Below are 16795 nucleotides of genomic sequence, written 5' to 3' on the forward strand. Positions count from 1 at the left end.
CCTTATATTAAACTTGATCAAAAAAGAAAACCAACTGTAGATCATTAAATGTATTTACAAATGTGAACAATTTTATTTTGCAAGTCATTGTAGATCAACTCGTTTAGTCATTGCTTTAAATTTTGTGGTATTTAATGATAGCATTCGTCCTTACAGTCAACTTATACATACTCATGATACTGGTATCTAGATATATATGTTTTGTTACGTCTTTCTAGCTGGTGAAAATTAGTACATACAATATAGTATGGATACATTAAGGAGTGGATCAATTATGTAAATTGCGAGACTTTTATTCCTCTATTGTCTATATAAATTTATTCCTCACTTTGATGGAATATTAATTGAATATACAATAATTATTTACAAACCTTCTGTAAACCTATATTCTATGTCATGTGGAACACTAGTATCACCATCGTCAGCTCTAATCGGGTATACAAATTTAACCTTAAAAAAAATAGCAAAGTAGGAAGGGTTGTATATATATCTTAAACTAGTTCAACATTATACAGAAACAGTTACAAAATGTGTAATATTAACTTTTTAAACAAGATTTCGAACAAAATGTCCCGTTAGTGATGTTCGAGGCCAATTTCTTTTTACTATTTATGACTTTTTACACTTTGAAAATTTCAAAACTTATTCATGTTATTACAAATATGAAGAGCTTATGAACTAAAAACGTAATGACAAATTCCGAAAGTTCAGATTTTCTTGAACAGGATCTATCTTTAATTTGTGATGGCGCCCGTCAATTTGTAAAGTGTTAATTAATTTTCGGTCACACTTCCTTATTCCAGTGCGTAACGTAACGTTTCAATAGGAATACAAAAGCAATACGATAAGGCAGTGGGTACTATTCACGTCTTGTTTAATTGTCAGCACAAGCCTGTGTAAGATACACTTTTGCCGTTGAATGATTGTCACTGTGTTTAAACATTTTTTTCTTGATACAATTGCAGTATAGAAATATTTACGGAATACATTGTCGATCAATCAATTAAATAAAAACTTACCATGTTATTTTTTTTTCTTCATCTTTTTATTATCTTAGCATTCAATTACACTAAATATTGAATGATTTACTATATCTTATATTCAGATTTGAAACATAGTTCACAGTTTTCACTATTAACTACCTTCCAGCGATACAGATTATATTAAATTATATTTAAAATATTATGTAGAAGTTTCCGTCTAAGTTTCCATCTATTATCTTTTAAAAAATAAAGGTAAAAGATAAATTTTTCTTTATGAAAGTTATAACATTTCCATCTGATAATTGGCTTTTCCATTAGCAAAAACCTACTGGGAGCTCTTTATTTGACCTGATTATAATATTATAAATTTCTTTCTTCATTTTGTCTAGATTGTAAAACAATACATCACAAAACATTTTTATGTCTTGTGTTATGTTAATTTTAGTATGTTTTGATATATTGCTTTTTAATTTTTTGATCCAACTTTTGGGTAAAGCTTTTCGAAGAGAACATATTTCAGCGATCCAATTTTGTTACTTTTTACCATTATGTAATATTTTATGAGAAATTTCTCCTTTATCATCAATTACATCATTAACAAAATTATGTTTTCCTTTACCCAATGACTATAATATAAACTTTTACCACATGTTTTTATATATTGGTTTCCCCATATAACTTGCTTTCCTATATCCCTATAATTTTCAGGTACTTTTGTCTTCCATCCTCCATTTTTAATCCAACATTTCAAAATTTCAAAGTAAAATGTAGGTAAGTTTTTAAGGTTTTCTAATGACTTATGAGAATAAAGATTCATTTTAAATATTAAATCATTTTCCCCCATCTCTCTCAAATAAAAAGTAGGTATGCTTTTCCAGTTAGCGCAAGTTTCATCAGTTAATCTTTTAACTAAATTTTAATAGCCTCAAGGTTTGCATCAATATCTGTCATTTTTAATCCCCCTTCAATATAGTCTTTTCTGAACACTACGCGTTTAACTTTCTCGCTCCCACTCTCCCAAAAAAAAATTAAAAACATTTTTTTTTAAATTGACTAATAGTTTCATTGCTTAGATTTATCAATGAAGCAACATATGTTACATTGGGAATAACTAGTGTTTAAATTATAGTTATTTTTCCTATCGTACTCAATTTTCTTTTTTTCAATCATTTAGTATCCTTTCTGATTTTTCAGACTGTCTATCTATAGTTAGTGTTTCACACTCTTTTTTTTAAGGCCAAAATAGATTCCAAGACTTTTCACCTTATCTTTCCAATTGATACTTTCAAATTTGTCTTTCCGGTGTTTAAGTTTACCTAACCATATACCTTCTGTTTTGTTTCTATTGAGTTTAAGTCCAGAAAAAGATCCAAAAGTTTCTACAAGCCAGTATGTCAATAAATTAAAAAAAAACAATAATGCGCTTAAAAGACATCCTTGTCGAATTTCTCGTTGGATCTCGAAGGTGTCAGAAATCCACCCGTTATTTAAAATACATCCATTTATATTATAATAAAGTGTTTTGACCAACTTTTGAAAAGGCTCATTAAATCCATTTTAAAAAAATGATTTCAGCATGAAGTCCTATTCGAGTGAATCGAACGCTTTAGAAAAGTCAATAGATAGTATAGCGCCATCAATATTAAAGTTTTCAGCATAATCTATAATATCTTGAATTTGGCGTACGTTGAATCCTATATATCGATTTTTAACGTAACCATTTTGATCTCTACGTATAATTAGGTGTAATATATTTTTAGTCTTAGTGCTAGGGTGTGTGTAATAAGTTTGACATCAGTAATTGGACGGTAATAATCTAAGGACAAAGGGTCATTTCTTTTGAAAATCAAAGATATTATCTCAATCTTTTGGGTCTCAGATAAAGTTTCTTGTTATCTTTTTTTTTAGATAACTCTAATGGTGTCCTCCTTAGTGAGGGCAATGTAATTAAACTGTCAATATTTTTGTTGTTGTTACACCCATTACAACATCGCAATAGCGATTATTGGATAAAACATTTGGATGACATTGTCCTTTTTATTTATTTTTTATTCGAGCGTCACTGTTGAGTCTTTTTGCAGACGAAACACGCCTCTGGTGTAAATACAAAATTTAATCCTGGTATCTGTGATGATTTCATTAACTTACTGTAGTACCCACGGGACTTTCCTCTGGGATTTCAGCGTTAAACGGCTGACCAGTAAAGTATGGGGGCTTGTTCTGAACATCTTGTATCTTAATAATCAATGTTGCATTTCCCTGTAATCCCTCACCATCCTAAAAGAGAGTTTTCAATGTTATATGAATCATAGGAATATACATGTTCATATCAGTAACACTATATACAGCACGTTTGAAATATATTTATCGTAAAAAAGATAGAATCAACAAGAATGTGTCCAGGTACACGGATACTCCATTTGCACTATCAATTTACATGTTCAGTGGACTGTGAAATTGGGGTAAATACTTTAATTTTTTGGCGTTTAAATTAGAAAGATCATATCAAAGGGAACATGTTTACTAATTTTCAAGTTGATTGGACTTCAACTTCATCAAAAACTACCTTGACCAAAAACTTCAACCAAACCTTTCACCTCAGCTTCGAACTATTTTTTCTTTGTTCAGTGGACTGTGCGATAAGGTTAAAACTTTAATATGGTATTACATTAGAAATATCATATCATAGGGAACATGTGTATAAGGTTTCAAGTTGATTAAAACAAAACTACCTTGAACAAAAACCTTAACCTGGAGCGGGTCGAACGGACGAACGAATGGATGCAAAGACCAGAAAACATTATGCCCTTCCTCTATCGTAGGTGGGGCATAACAAGTCAGATTTGTGCTGCTTTTACATGTAGTTGGTTAACCATATAAAAAAACATGGAATGGGTTTAACTGATTGATCATGACACATACTGGTCTCGATAAATAAAATGTACATTTCAAACATTAAAGTCGATCTTAAAAGAAACAAGATATGAAATTATGAAGTTTTTTTTGTGTCGTATATCTTGTCTATAATACATATAATTATGTGTTTACAGGAACCTTTACTTTACACAATACTTACAGTTCCAATAAGGATGTACTGGTAAAAGCTCAGTTTTGCAAATTCTAATCTTTTTCCTAGTGTTACACTTCCCGAACGAGCGTCAATAGTAAATGCGTTGTCATACAAACCAGCTGACTGAAATGTACAACAAATACAGGAAGGAATTTGAAAACACAGGAATTTGATTAAATTTTGATATTCTTGCCGATTGATACATATAGTGTAACAATTTCAGAATAGCTTATTTATGAATAACTATCCAGTCACTTAAAGTCTTATAAGCCAGGCTAACAAACAGGATACATAATAAATAATTAAAATGCCAAAATACCTTCTATATGATGGCGACATAATACACAAAAATTTGAAACTGCAATATATTGTTAATATAATAATGTTATGTAAACATCCTGTATATAAATTAACGTATAAAATCATATTTGAATTTTAAATGAGCAGAGTTAATTATTGTGGGAGCAAATTTTCCTTTAAACAGGGACAAAAGATACCAGAAGGACAGTCAAACTCATAAATCGAAAATAAACTGACAACGCAATGGCTAAAAATAAAAAGACAAACAGACAAGCAATAGTACACATGACACAACATAGAAAACTAAAGAATAAGCAACACGAACTCCTACAAACACTAAAGGTGATCTCCGGTACTCCGGAAAGGTAAGCTAATCCTTCTCCACATATATACATCGTGTTGCTTATTTTAGAATAATCCTGGTTAATAGTCTTATTAAACATTCATGTTCATGTAGCTTCTTCTTTTTGGGCGAAGGACACAGTTATCGTCCTTTGGTTTTCGTTGTCTACCAATATAGTCCTTAGTGTAAACAGTGTACATGTATAACTTGCATGTTTTATTTGATCCACTTTCCCAATTTATTTCTTGATATTAAATGGTTGAAATATTAAGTAGGGGAATTTAATTACATGTTATAAAAAAATTGGGTGCTGAATCTTTATGTTAAGTAATGATTTGGTCCAGTTCAAAAAGGTTAAATTTTATTACGTCTGAAGCTATCAAACTGAATTGTACATCCCCTTAACACAGAGTTGTCAATATTTTGAGTTAGAACTGGTAGAAGTTTCTATAATTTTGATATAATTTGTCTCACTGGTAGTACACTACACTGTAAAAAAAAATTGAGAAAGAGAGGTACGATTTTTTAATTTGAATTTATTGTCTTAAAGAAATGCACTACGAAATAACTATGTTCTCGGGCCTTTTGGAAATGAAAGTATTGTAATGGGAAACTCAATTGGTTTAAAGTAATGTACACTAGTTTCACATTACATTTGTTCACATCTATAAACATTGTTTAGCTACCTGTACATAAGATTTGTTCACACTTGTGAACAAATATGCCATTTAAATGATCATTACGTAGAAGCAAATTTTCGAACAATTTTTCTATCAGTTAGAGAACGACCATTTGACTTAAATAAAATGGGAGCGGATGGATTTTTCCACAATTTGATTTAAAAAAAAATCGGGTCATACAGATGATAAGAATGAACAAATATTCCGAATCCAAAGTTTTCCCATACATTATAGATTAAATATCGAATTGGTACCATCGAAAAAAAAATACAATGTATAAACTTTCGTGCGAAATTTTTTTTGAACTCAGAACCCCCAAATCCCCCCCCCTTCTCCAATTATTTTTAGGTAAAGTGATTGCTTCTTTAAAAAGTAATTTAAGATTTGCAGTAGTTTGATGTCTCGATTACGCATTATAAACGTAGGCTGTATCAGCGGGCTAACAGACGATGAAATAGAATTTCGATGATAATGATCGCTACATTTTTATCTTTTCTATTTGTTTTAAATGGTATTTGAAAAGGTCGGGTGTAATATTTGTTTTTTATTTCTAATTGTATTTTAACGGATCTGAGATACTACACAAACAAACTATTAACCTCACACTTTTTCAGTAATGCATTGATGAGTGAATCGTTGTTTGAGTAAAGACCAGTGGCAAATATTTCTGTTAGTGTGTACGTGCAGTCGATTCAGGAAGACCTTATCAAATAAATTATGTGTTCGGCTATGATGATGGATGAGTCTTGATACGTGGTTAATAAGGCTGCATAAAGTTTTTTATTACAAATAAATATATCAAGTTTAGACCAATATTTCGGTAAAGAACTTAATTTATAAGTTTTATAAGCATGATAAGTATCAACTTCATATAAAAATCGTTTCTTTTTTTAAATATACACGGGAAAATGAAAGTTTTGAATGCCTAGTTTTGTGTACACTTGACCTACACAAGGCTTACATCGACTACCGACTGAATGTAGTCAAAACATAATTTATACTACTTGTAAACATTGAGTTTTATCAATGGGAACGTAATCATGTTTAGTTAATGTGTGAGTTACATTAGCACAACAACGAGTTTAGGTCAATGTGAACACGGTCTAAATTGCCTTTTCTAACCAAAACCTGTGAACATAATCATACAAATACTTACTTGACCTTCTGGCTGCAATACATAGTGCATATATGGTACATATATTTAATGTAATTTACAACAAATGTATAAAATGTGCACGAGAAAAAATAATTAAAATACAAATATGCATTGTTTTTAATCATATCTATTGTATATTTATTGTAATTTTTATCAACATATTTTCAAGAAAAGGCAACAGCAGGTTATCTAATTACATATCAATTTAAATAGAAAGATAGCATGGTCGCCATTTTAAACAAAAATGAAAAAATACAACAACCTAAAACCCTACTTTTTTCAAGCCCAATAATTTAAATATCGTATCAAAGACTATTAGTTGTGCCCACAGAACACACACAAAAGCAAGATGATTCATTAAAAGATAACATCTGTTAAAAAAGGTACTGAAAAAAATAATAAGAAAACATTTTACAGAAAACATCATTCGCTTCATTTCCTGACATTTTTTCGTTTTTGTTAATGGATTATACATTTAAAACCGGTTTGAGAACCTATTCCTAACATAGACTAATGTAAAGAGTGTACGACACAACGTCAAAATATGAACTATGATTAGCAAAAAAATATTATCGCGCTTGCTATCAACTTAGTCTTTTTTTGATAAACAAATATTCTTAGTATCTTAATTTTATCACGCTTTCATTCAAATGTTTTCATAATGTTAGATGATTTTAAATTAGAAACCAAATATTTACCTGAAGTGAATATCTCACTATTCCACCAATGGAATTATCAGGATCTGTAGCTACAACTTTCAATACCTCTGTAGACACGTTTTCGTTCTACAAAGTTAAATGAATTCATTATATTTGATGTCATTGCTATTACAAGGCACAAGACGAATAACAATAAACATACCATATCTTGACTCTTCAATTTCGCAATCATTCAAAGATAATTCATTTGTTCTTGTGTGTGCTTGCAACACAGTACTTACATTCTTATTTCTCATTTTGAACTTATAGTTGCAGAGAGTACTACGGCAATTGTCGAAATAAATAAATTAATGAACATCTCATACATGTTATATGTTAAAACAATCAGAGAAATAGAAAATAAAGATAAAAGTGGTATAACGCTGTTCAATAAATCGAATTTCTTGAAACAAAGAAGGTCACGAGTCAACCATGGGGTAACACGTCAGTTATAAGAGGAAACCAAATAAAACAACAGAAACACTGAACTGCAACACAAACAAATGCCAGCAGACATTTAAACGGACTTTCTATTAACAATTATTATATTTCTGAAATGATAAGGACATACTTAGAAAACAATGTGGATTGAACCTGGTTTTATAGCTTTCCAAACCTCACACTTCTTTGGCAATGTTAACAAATAGCTAAAATGAAAACAAAACTTGACAGGAATACAGTTCAAATCAATGGAGGAAAAATAAGAACAGAAGAATAATATTTGATAGCTACTGCAAAAACTGAAAAGAATAATAAGACAAAGAAAAAAATATGCACCAAAGGACCAGTGGCTGATTAACGATCAGTTGAAGTAGAATTTGAATCCGATTTTGTTTGAAATGAAGTAGTTTTTCTGTGTATATATTTAACTGTTTCAATCATAAAAAAGCATAACGAAACACCTGAGAGTAATCTGACACTCTTATAAAAGAAACTCACTTAAAAAATATACCTCTAAGTAAGCATTTTCCAGTACCAAAAAGTAAAATCACAAAAATACTGAACTCAGAGGCAAATCAATACGGAAAGTCCATAATTACATGGCAAAATCAAATAACAAAACGCATCAAAACGAATAGACAAGAACTGTCATATTCCTGACTAGGTACAGGCATAAATGAACATCCTATACATGTTATATGACAAAAGAATCAGGAGAAATAAGAAAATAAAGATAATAGTAGTATACCACTGTTAAATAACTCAATTTACTTGAAACAAAGCAGGTCAGGAACCAAAAGTGGCAAAACACATGAGCTTTAAGAGGAAAAAGAGGAAAAACAGAAACTCTGAAATGCAACAAAACCAAACGCCAACATACATAGAAACAGACAATCTGTGAACAACTGACAAATCCCGAAATCATACAAGACATATTAAGAATAAAATGTGGATTGAACATGGTTGTATGGCTATCTTAACATCATGTTTTTATGGCAGTGTTAACAAATAGCTAAAAAGACAAAAAACTTGACAGGAATACAGTTCATAATAATGCAGGAATAACAAGAACAGAAGAACAAGATGGCAAAGGTTCTGCAAAAACAGAAAAGAAATATGCACCAAAGGACCAGTAACTGATTAACGACCAGTTAGAGTAAATTTTGAATTCTTTTTTTTTATAGCTTCTCTCAATAAATTGGCTTGTATCAATCATAAAAAGGCATAACGAACAACACCTAAGAGTTATCTGTTCTTCTTATAAAACAAACTTGCTCCAAATATATATCTCTATGTAAGCATGTTTCATGTACCAAATGTCTCTGGTAAATTCCCCCCCCCCCCCTTAAAAAGTCAGGAATGTTTGCATTCAAAGAGTTCGTTTCTATGTATGTTAGCTTTTGTTTTTGTTGCACTTCAATGTTTGGTTTGTTCTATTGTTCTCTCTTTCGGGGTTGATGAGTTTCCACTGTTTTAGTTTGAAGCCAGCATTTGTTCTCTCTCAATCGATGAGAAAAGCAATCAAGATGGGATGACCATTGATAACCTGTTTATCGCTATTTATCCAATGACGACATGTGCGCCCTAATTTTCTAGCAATAATTGTTCATATCAGTCTACTGCGATGAGAACGAAAAGATTCAGTCAGTCAGATCAGAGCAAAATTTCGAAAAATAGCATTAGTAGTAGTTCAATTAGATTCGTATAGTAAATGATTATCAATGTATTTGATATCATTATGTTACTATACATGTATTAGTCTATAACATAAAAAAAAAGTTTTTGCAACCAAAAAAGAAAAAAAAACGTCTTTGCTGTTTAGTTGATGATTTCACGAACGGAGGGAAATATAATCGAATAATTATATTGACGGAGAAAACCGGTTCGCTCAATGAAATGACTTTAATTGTCAAAATGAGCATACAGCAGAGAAATCTTAAGTCTGTTAATTAAACTTCCAGGTCTGAATATGTAGTTTGTATTCACATACCTCAGGTATATCTTGCTGATACATAGGTTCTATAAACTTTGGTGCATTGTCATTTACGTCTGTAATGTATATAGTCAATTTCACTTCTCTTACCTGAAAGTTGAAGTATTCTACAATGCTAAGTATATAATAGGAATAATGAACTTGTAACATGATAAGTTTTTTAACGACTTGTTGTTCAATCTTTTTTTCTTATATGGTGTTTTATACGAAATTTATTTCCTGGTTTCAAGTTCACAAAGTTGTCTTCGATAATTTACTGCCCGGTTATTATATTTTCTTTGTTTTCTATAAATAAATATGCTTTAATATTTAGAATACGTACACACTTTGATTGAAAGGTGTCAGTATTTACCTCAGAAACTAACAAAACCTTTGAATAGACATATTAAGAAGGGACATAATAACGATACTGTTGTCAAGTCATTAAATAAAGATTGCATATTTTGGATGTTAATATTGAGTCACTGATAAGGTCTTTGCATCGGAACTAAACACATTTATTCTAAAAACAGTCGTTGGCATGACACGAGTTATGTTCTTCTCATATATGTTATGATGGTAGGATACTAAACCCTAAAGGGAAGGATTGTGCCTAATGTTCATATACTGGCATGTCATTTAACTGCTAGTAGTCTGCTGTTATCTATGTATTATTGTCATTTTGTTTTTTTTCTTTGGTTACATCTTCTAACATCAGACTCGGACTTATCTTGAACTGAATTTTAATGTGCGTATGTTATGCGTTTTCTTTTCTACATTGGTTAGAGGTATAGGGGGAGGGTTGAGATCTCACAAACATGTTTAACCCCGCCACATTTTTGCTCCTGACCCAAGTCAGGAGCCTCTGGCCTTTGTTAGTCTTGTATTATTTTGATTTAAGTTTCTATTGGTGAAACAATCTCACTGAACTGGTATCTATTTATTTAGGGGCCAGTTGAAGGACGCCTCCGGGTGCGGAAATTTCTCGCTACATTGAAGACCTGTTGGTGACCTTCTACTGTTGTGTTTTTTATTTGGTCGGGTTGTTGTCTCCTTGACACATTCCCCATTTCCATTCTCAATTTTATACTCTGATTCCTAGTCGTCCGTACTTGGCTTTACTTTAGGTTTTTAGGATTTGATCACTCTATCGTTTGTTACGGTTTTAAGCCTTTATTTAGCCTCGAGCATCAATGGAGAGATATTGACTGCGAAATGTGTATCTGGTGCAATGACATAAGTATCGTTAATGATATTGTCTGTTGATTATATTACAATGAATATTTATTTAAAGACAATCATATTGTTTGTTTCCTTATATCTTTATCGATGAGAGGAGATAAATAAATCGGAGAATTTACGAAGAGGTTCACAAGATCGACACGGATCTAGAGGTTCAAAGGAGCCTGTGTCGCTCACCTGATATGTCTATGTACAATTGCTACATTAAAAATGCAACCGTTATATTTCTGCTTCAGTTTCAGAACATTATTGCTGTTTACAGGTTATTTCGATCGAGAATACTATTCAAGATTATCATAAAAAAAACTGCGATATTTCCTAAAAGTACCATTTCAAGGGCAGCAAACCAACAACAGGTTGTTTGAATTATCTGAAAATTGTAAGACAGATAATTCTCTCAAATTGCTCTAAATGCTTTAAGTTCAGAGATATAGACTAAAACGTGCGTTATATTCATATTTTGATTTGGGATCCAACTTAAATGTTTCACCCCGACACATTACCTATGTATGTGCCTGTACAAAGTCAGGAGCATGTAATTCAGTGGTTGTCGTTTGTATGTGTGTTACATTTTTGTTTCCCGTTCATTTTTTTTTTATATTTAAATAAGGCCGTTAGTTTTCTCGTTTGAATTGTTTTACATTGTAATTTCGGGACTTTTATGGCTAACTATGCAGTATCAGCTATGCTCATTGTTGAAGGCCGTACGGTGGCAAATAGTTTATAATTTCTGTGTCATTTTTGTCTCTTGTGGACGGTTGTCTAATTTTTTATACATCTTACCCATATATTCTGTTAAGCGATTGAGGCCATGTTGGTTGGCAGGCGTGATCAACAGACACATTTTTAAGACTAGATACCATTATTATGATTGTGAATAAATTTGGTCATATAGGTCTTAGTAGTTTCAGAGCAAAACATTTTTGTAAGATTACAAACATTTACGAAAATGTGTTCAAAATTTACGTTGAAGAGTAACAACTCCTTATAAAGTCAATTGACCATTTTGGCCATTGTGGCTTATTTGAAGATTTTAGTTTGCTGAACATTATTTATTGTTATTTTTACAAATCACCAATTCTAGGGCAGCACACCAACAACGAGTTGCCTTATATGTCTGAACATTTCAAAACAGAAAGATCTGGAATTGATGAACAAATTTAATCCATGTCAAATTTGCTGTAAATGCTTTGGTTTTGAGATATAAGCAAAATCTACCCAAACGGCCATCTTGAAGGGCGAGCCGCGTCATCAAAATTTTTTTTAAAACAAGATAACCCAATGATGATTATGAACAAATTTGATTGAAATTTGCTAAGTTGTTTCAGAGGAGAATATTACGGACGACGTACGCAAAGTGATGAGAAAAGCTCAATTTGCCCCTTGATATAAGATTTAGTCATCATAGTCAAATTATGTGTATCATCACAGGTTCTTCGGAAGAGTAGACGGTTCACGCAAGGTTGGCATACTTTTCTTGTTTAACAAAATCAATAGTACCTAAATCATTGATGATTATCATGATTATTTAACCACTGGGACCATCCCATTGCGGTTGACATTTTGTCTCCTAGGGTTTAACAAGTGCAGTAATCAGCACTTGTATACTGACTGAAATATCATTTGTTTGTACGTTTTGTGTTAATCTTCTTATATAAAAGGATTGTATTTTATATATCTGGATATTCCGTTGACCATTTGTTTTTGAGAGCCAATTATGTAGTCAAAACGGGCGTCTATCGTATCAAATTATAGGTTATTGATAATTATATAATTATGCATGTTATAGGATTGTCTTAAATCAAAAGTCTGATGTTCAGTGGTTGTCTTTTGTTGATGTGGTTCTTCTAAACATCATCTTATATCAATTCATAACTTTGATGAGTTTTAAAAGTGATTCCAGCGTCATTGATGAGTCTCGTGTATTCGAGACACTCGTCTTTCATACCAACAAATCGGCCTGGTATCTTGGTGAATTCAAATTCCTTGAATATTAGTTTAAACATATTTATTTATTTATAGTGGATTGGGAAACAAGTTTTGGAACTTATATTAATCCCTTTCCACTTTGGGGGTACGAGTGCTGCCTTGTAGCGGCATTAACCTACTCTTTTTCGAAATCTACAAGGGTGTCTTTAACGTGCAAGAGATATGGCTCTCTCTTAACACGGGTCAGCCATTTATCGTCCCCTTCCGACGGACTATCATCGTTTCCTCAAGACCATACTCGCAAGGTATGGTGTCAAGGGAGAGCCGAAAATTGAGTTCCTGAAATTTTCATCCCAAACGGGAATCGAACCAGGAACCTTTGTGTTTGTAGTCCGATGCACTAACCACTACACCACGGCTCTCTTAATAAAATTCCTTGAATATCTTCTCAACTGAGAAACATAATCCATATGCAGATACTGTTGATATGTTGTCACTGCAAGGAACATTTGCCAATGAAAAATGGATATAAAAAATGTCATTACATCCATCTTGGAGTATAATTTGTCTGTTTAACTCCGACAAATATGTTCAGAATGGCAGTACAATTTCTTTCGCCAGATACATAATAAGTACTTTTTTACCTCATCAACTCTTATTTTACTGTCGTAAGCTTTAAAATACAGTTCCCATTCACCTTTTTCCTAAAATTAAAAAGCGTCAATATTATGTTATTTTACAGTATCTTACACATGTTACAATAAGAAATTCAAAAAGTGTTGATGTGATCAACCGTTTGTATTCCCTAATGATACATTTTATCATAAGAAAGTGTTTTGTTTCAACACAAAGTAATTATTACTTTTCTCCATACAATTTTAAAAATGAATCAACATTGCAATTGGTGTGCTAGAGGAAATATATCATCCTTCAATTCTTAACAAAAGGATTAAAACACTGCTTGTATATCAAAAGGAAACTAGTAGTATTATAAAGGTATTTCTTTTAATTACACACGTTTACTAATTGATATGTTTGTGACCTATTATCGTAACAACTTCAGTGTTTGAAAACAAGAAGGCAATGAAAATGAACGGAATTGGTATCAAGTTTGAACAAAGTTAACAGAACAAAATTCAAATATAGCTAGTGTTATTTTTACTTCTCTGTCCATTTCTTCCTTTAGATAAACGGTGCCAACACTTGTTATGCCATTTGTCGTAAAGTTGAAATAAACTCGTCTTTCTGTTTCTTTGCCATAGGTTGTGAGAGTAACTTCAACACCATTCTGTCCTTCGGCACTAATTGTGACTAATGCAGACCCTAAAATATGACAGCTAACGTAATATCATGTTACTATTGGTTATTTCACAGGCGCTTGGTTACATGATTTTCATAAAAGTTTTTATTCGTCGAGCTGAATATTCATTTTTTAACACATACATACTGCTGATATGCTAGTCTTACCATATTTTAGGTGAAATCAATATGTCTGATGAACACATGAATTAACTATCAATACTTTTCCTTTTAATTAGGAAAAATAAACTCATCGATGTTCATGATGTTATACTGACCTAGAATTTGACCTACATCAAAACTTATAGATACATACTTTTTTTATATGCAAAGGAACATGATTAAGTGTCATTATCTCCTGTTTACCACAATTTACAACGATGAAACGAACTATCATGATATAAATACCAATGCCATAACACATTAGAATAAAATGCTTATATTATGAGTGCTAATTTATAAGTTTACACATAGTAATGTTTCAAGTATTTTAACATATAGCTTTCGACTCAAATTTGGACTTCTTAGTTTGTCGATGCCACTGCTGGTGGTGTTTAAATTCCCTGAGGGTATCACCAACCCAGTTCGTAGTCAGCACGTATGTGTTGACTCGAATTATCATTGATATGTTTGTTGTTATAAATTAACTTCCTACACAACTTAAATTTGTGAAAGCCTTTTCTGCCTTAAAAATAGATTACCGTAGCTGTATTTGGCAAAACGTTAGGATTTTTTGGATCTCAATGCTCTTCAACTTCGTACTTTATTTGGCTTTTCTCAACTTTTTTTGGATTCAAGCGTCACTGATGAGTCTTTTGTAGACGAAACTCGCGTCTGACGTATATAAATTTTTTTGTCAAGGTATATATCATGCATATGTCTACGATGAGTTTATTTATTCGTAATGAATCACAAAAAAATAGGCAAACAATTTAATCTGCTCTATTTTTACCAACCTGGTGATAAATTTTCCGGTTTTAGGTATGTTTTGTGGATATCATCATTCCAACGTGGTTCCTGTATAGACTGTGCTGATAAACCTATTAAAAATTTGACAAAACAAGATATTTGAACATTTAGCCGCAATTGTAATGATAATTGTTTGTACTGGTATTAGGAAATAATTGTTTGCATTTGGAGATAACGTATTCCTCACATACGTGCGTCATTATATAAATAAGAAGATGTGGCATGATCGCCAATTAGACAACTATCCCCAAAAGACGAAAATGACACAAACATTAACAACTATAGGTCACCGTACGGCCTTCAACAATGAGCAAAGCCCATACCGCACAGTCAGCTGTAAAAGGCCCCGATAAGACAATGTAAATCAATTCAAACGAGAAAACTTATGACCTCATCTATGTAAAAAAAATGAACGAAAAACAAATATGTAACTTATAAACTAGTGACAACCACTGAATTACTGGCTCCTGACTTGGGACAGGCACATACATAAATAATATGGCGGGGTTAAACATGTAAGCGGAATACCAATCCTCCCCTAACCTGGGATAGAGGTATAACGTTTGTTATGCCCTTTGATGTCCGTCTGTTATGTCCTTTGATGTCCGTTGTTGATGTAAGATGTTCTTTTTTGTTCTGCGGTATGCATATTGCTTCGACAATTTTATTATTTTATGTTTGTGCGTCAATATGTGTTAAGTGTTGTTATGTGTGTGTGTGTTGTATTCTGTCGTGTAGGTGAAACCACCTTTTTGTTTCTTTAACAAACAAAAATTGCGGCAGCTTTTATGAAAAAAAATCTAGGTATGTTGGCGTTTCTTTTTGCACTGTTTCTGTTCATCATCTTCATTCTTTATTTTTCTATGATAGTTGATGTCTTGATCGAGTTATGTATTTTGAACAGCAGTATACTACAGTGCCTTATTGTACCATGCAATACAATATTAATGTTGAATATTCATTCTGACATTCAAGTTTTTTTTTGACAAGTTTATTCCGAAAAACCTTTGTGGATACAATGGTATAACAGAAAATGATAACGACAAAGTTACCCTCTGTCACAGCGATGGTAAAATAAGATGTTTTCATAGAAACATTTATACATGTACCGGATTGTCTTTAAAAAATGATTAATTTAATTTATGATTCATGATAATATCTTATAACACAATATTCTATCAGGCATAAAAAGTAACTAAAATTGAGAAAGGAAAAGGTGATTATGTCAAAGCGACAACCACCCGACCATAGAGCAGACAACAGCCGAAGGCAACCAATGGGTCTTCAATGTAGCGAGAATTCCCGCACCCGTAGGTGTCCTTCAGCTGGCCCCTAAAAATATGCATACTAGTACAGTGATACTGGACGTCATACTAAACTCCGAATTATGCACAAGAAACTAAAATTTAAAATCATACAAGACTAACAAAGGCTAGAGGCTCCTAACTTGGGACAGGCGCAAAAATGCGGCGGGTTAAACATGTTTGTGAGATCTAAACCCTCCCCCTATACCTCTAGCCAATGTAGAAAAGTAAACGCATACCAAGATTATGTCTTCATCATATGAATATCAGGCACAATCCCTCCCTTTAGGGGTTTAGTATCATACTATCATAAAATAAATGAGAAGAACATAACTTGTTTTAAGTAGTCTTTCGGTACACATTTGTACACATTTTATGTCTGCTTACGTAACAAGGATATATCATTGTT

General features: G+C 32.0%; 1 protein-coding gene across 1 annotated transcript in view; it reads right to left on the minus strand.

Moving 5' to 3' along the window:
* Nucleotides 1–16795, minus strand: part of LOC134726157 (cadherin-23-like) — a 60998-nt gene that overhangs the window by 13133 nt on the left and 31070 nt on the right. Inside the window, exons 2-10 of the mRNA XM_063590557.1 lie at nt 15070–15153; nt 13977–14137; nt 13459–13518; nt 9662–9754; nt 7231–7317; nt 6533–6544; nt 4060–4176; nt 3132–3260; nt 372–450 (exon numbers count right to left, since the gene is read on the minus strand). Coding sequence (XP_063446627.1) covers nt 372–450; nt 3132–3260; nt 4060–4176; nt 6533–6544; nt 7231–7317; nt 9662–9754; nt 13459–13518; nt 13977–14137; nt 15070–15153 — 822 coding nt within the window. The remainder of the gene's footprint in view (nt 1–371; nt 451–3131; nt 3261–4059; nt 4177–6532; nt 6545–7230; nt 7318–9661; nt 9755–13458; nt 13519–13976; nt 14138–15069; nt 15154–16795) is intronic.

The sequence above is a fragment of the Mytilus trossulus genome, chromosome 7, assembly GCF_036588685.1.
Source record: "Mytilus trossulus isolate FHL-02 chromosome 7, PNRI_Mtr1.1.1.hap1, whole genome shotgun sequence".
NCBI lineage: Eukaryota > Metazoa > Mollusca > Bivalvia > Mytilida > Mytilidae > Mytilus > Mytilus trossulus.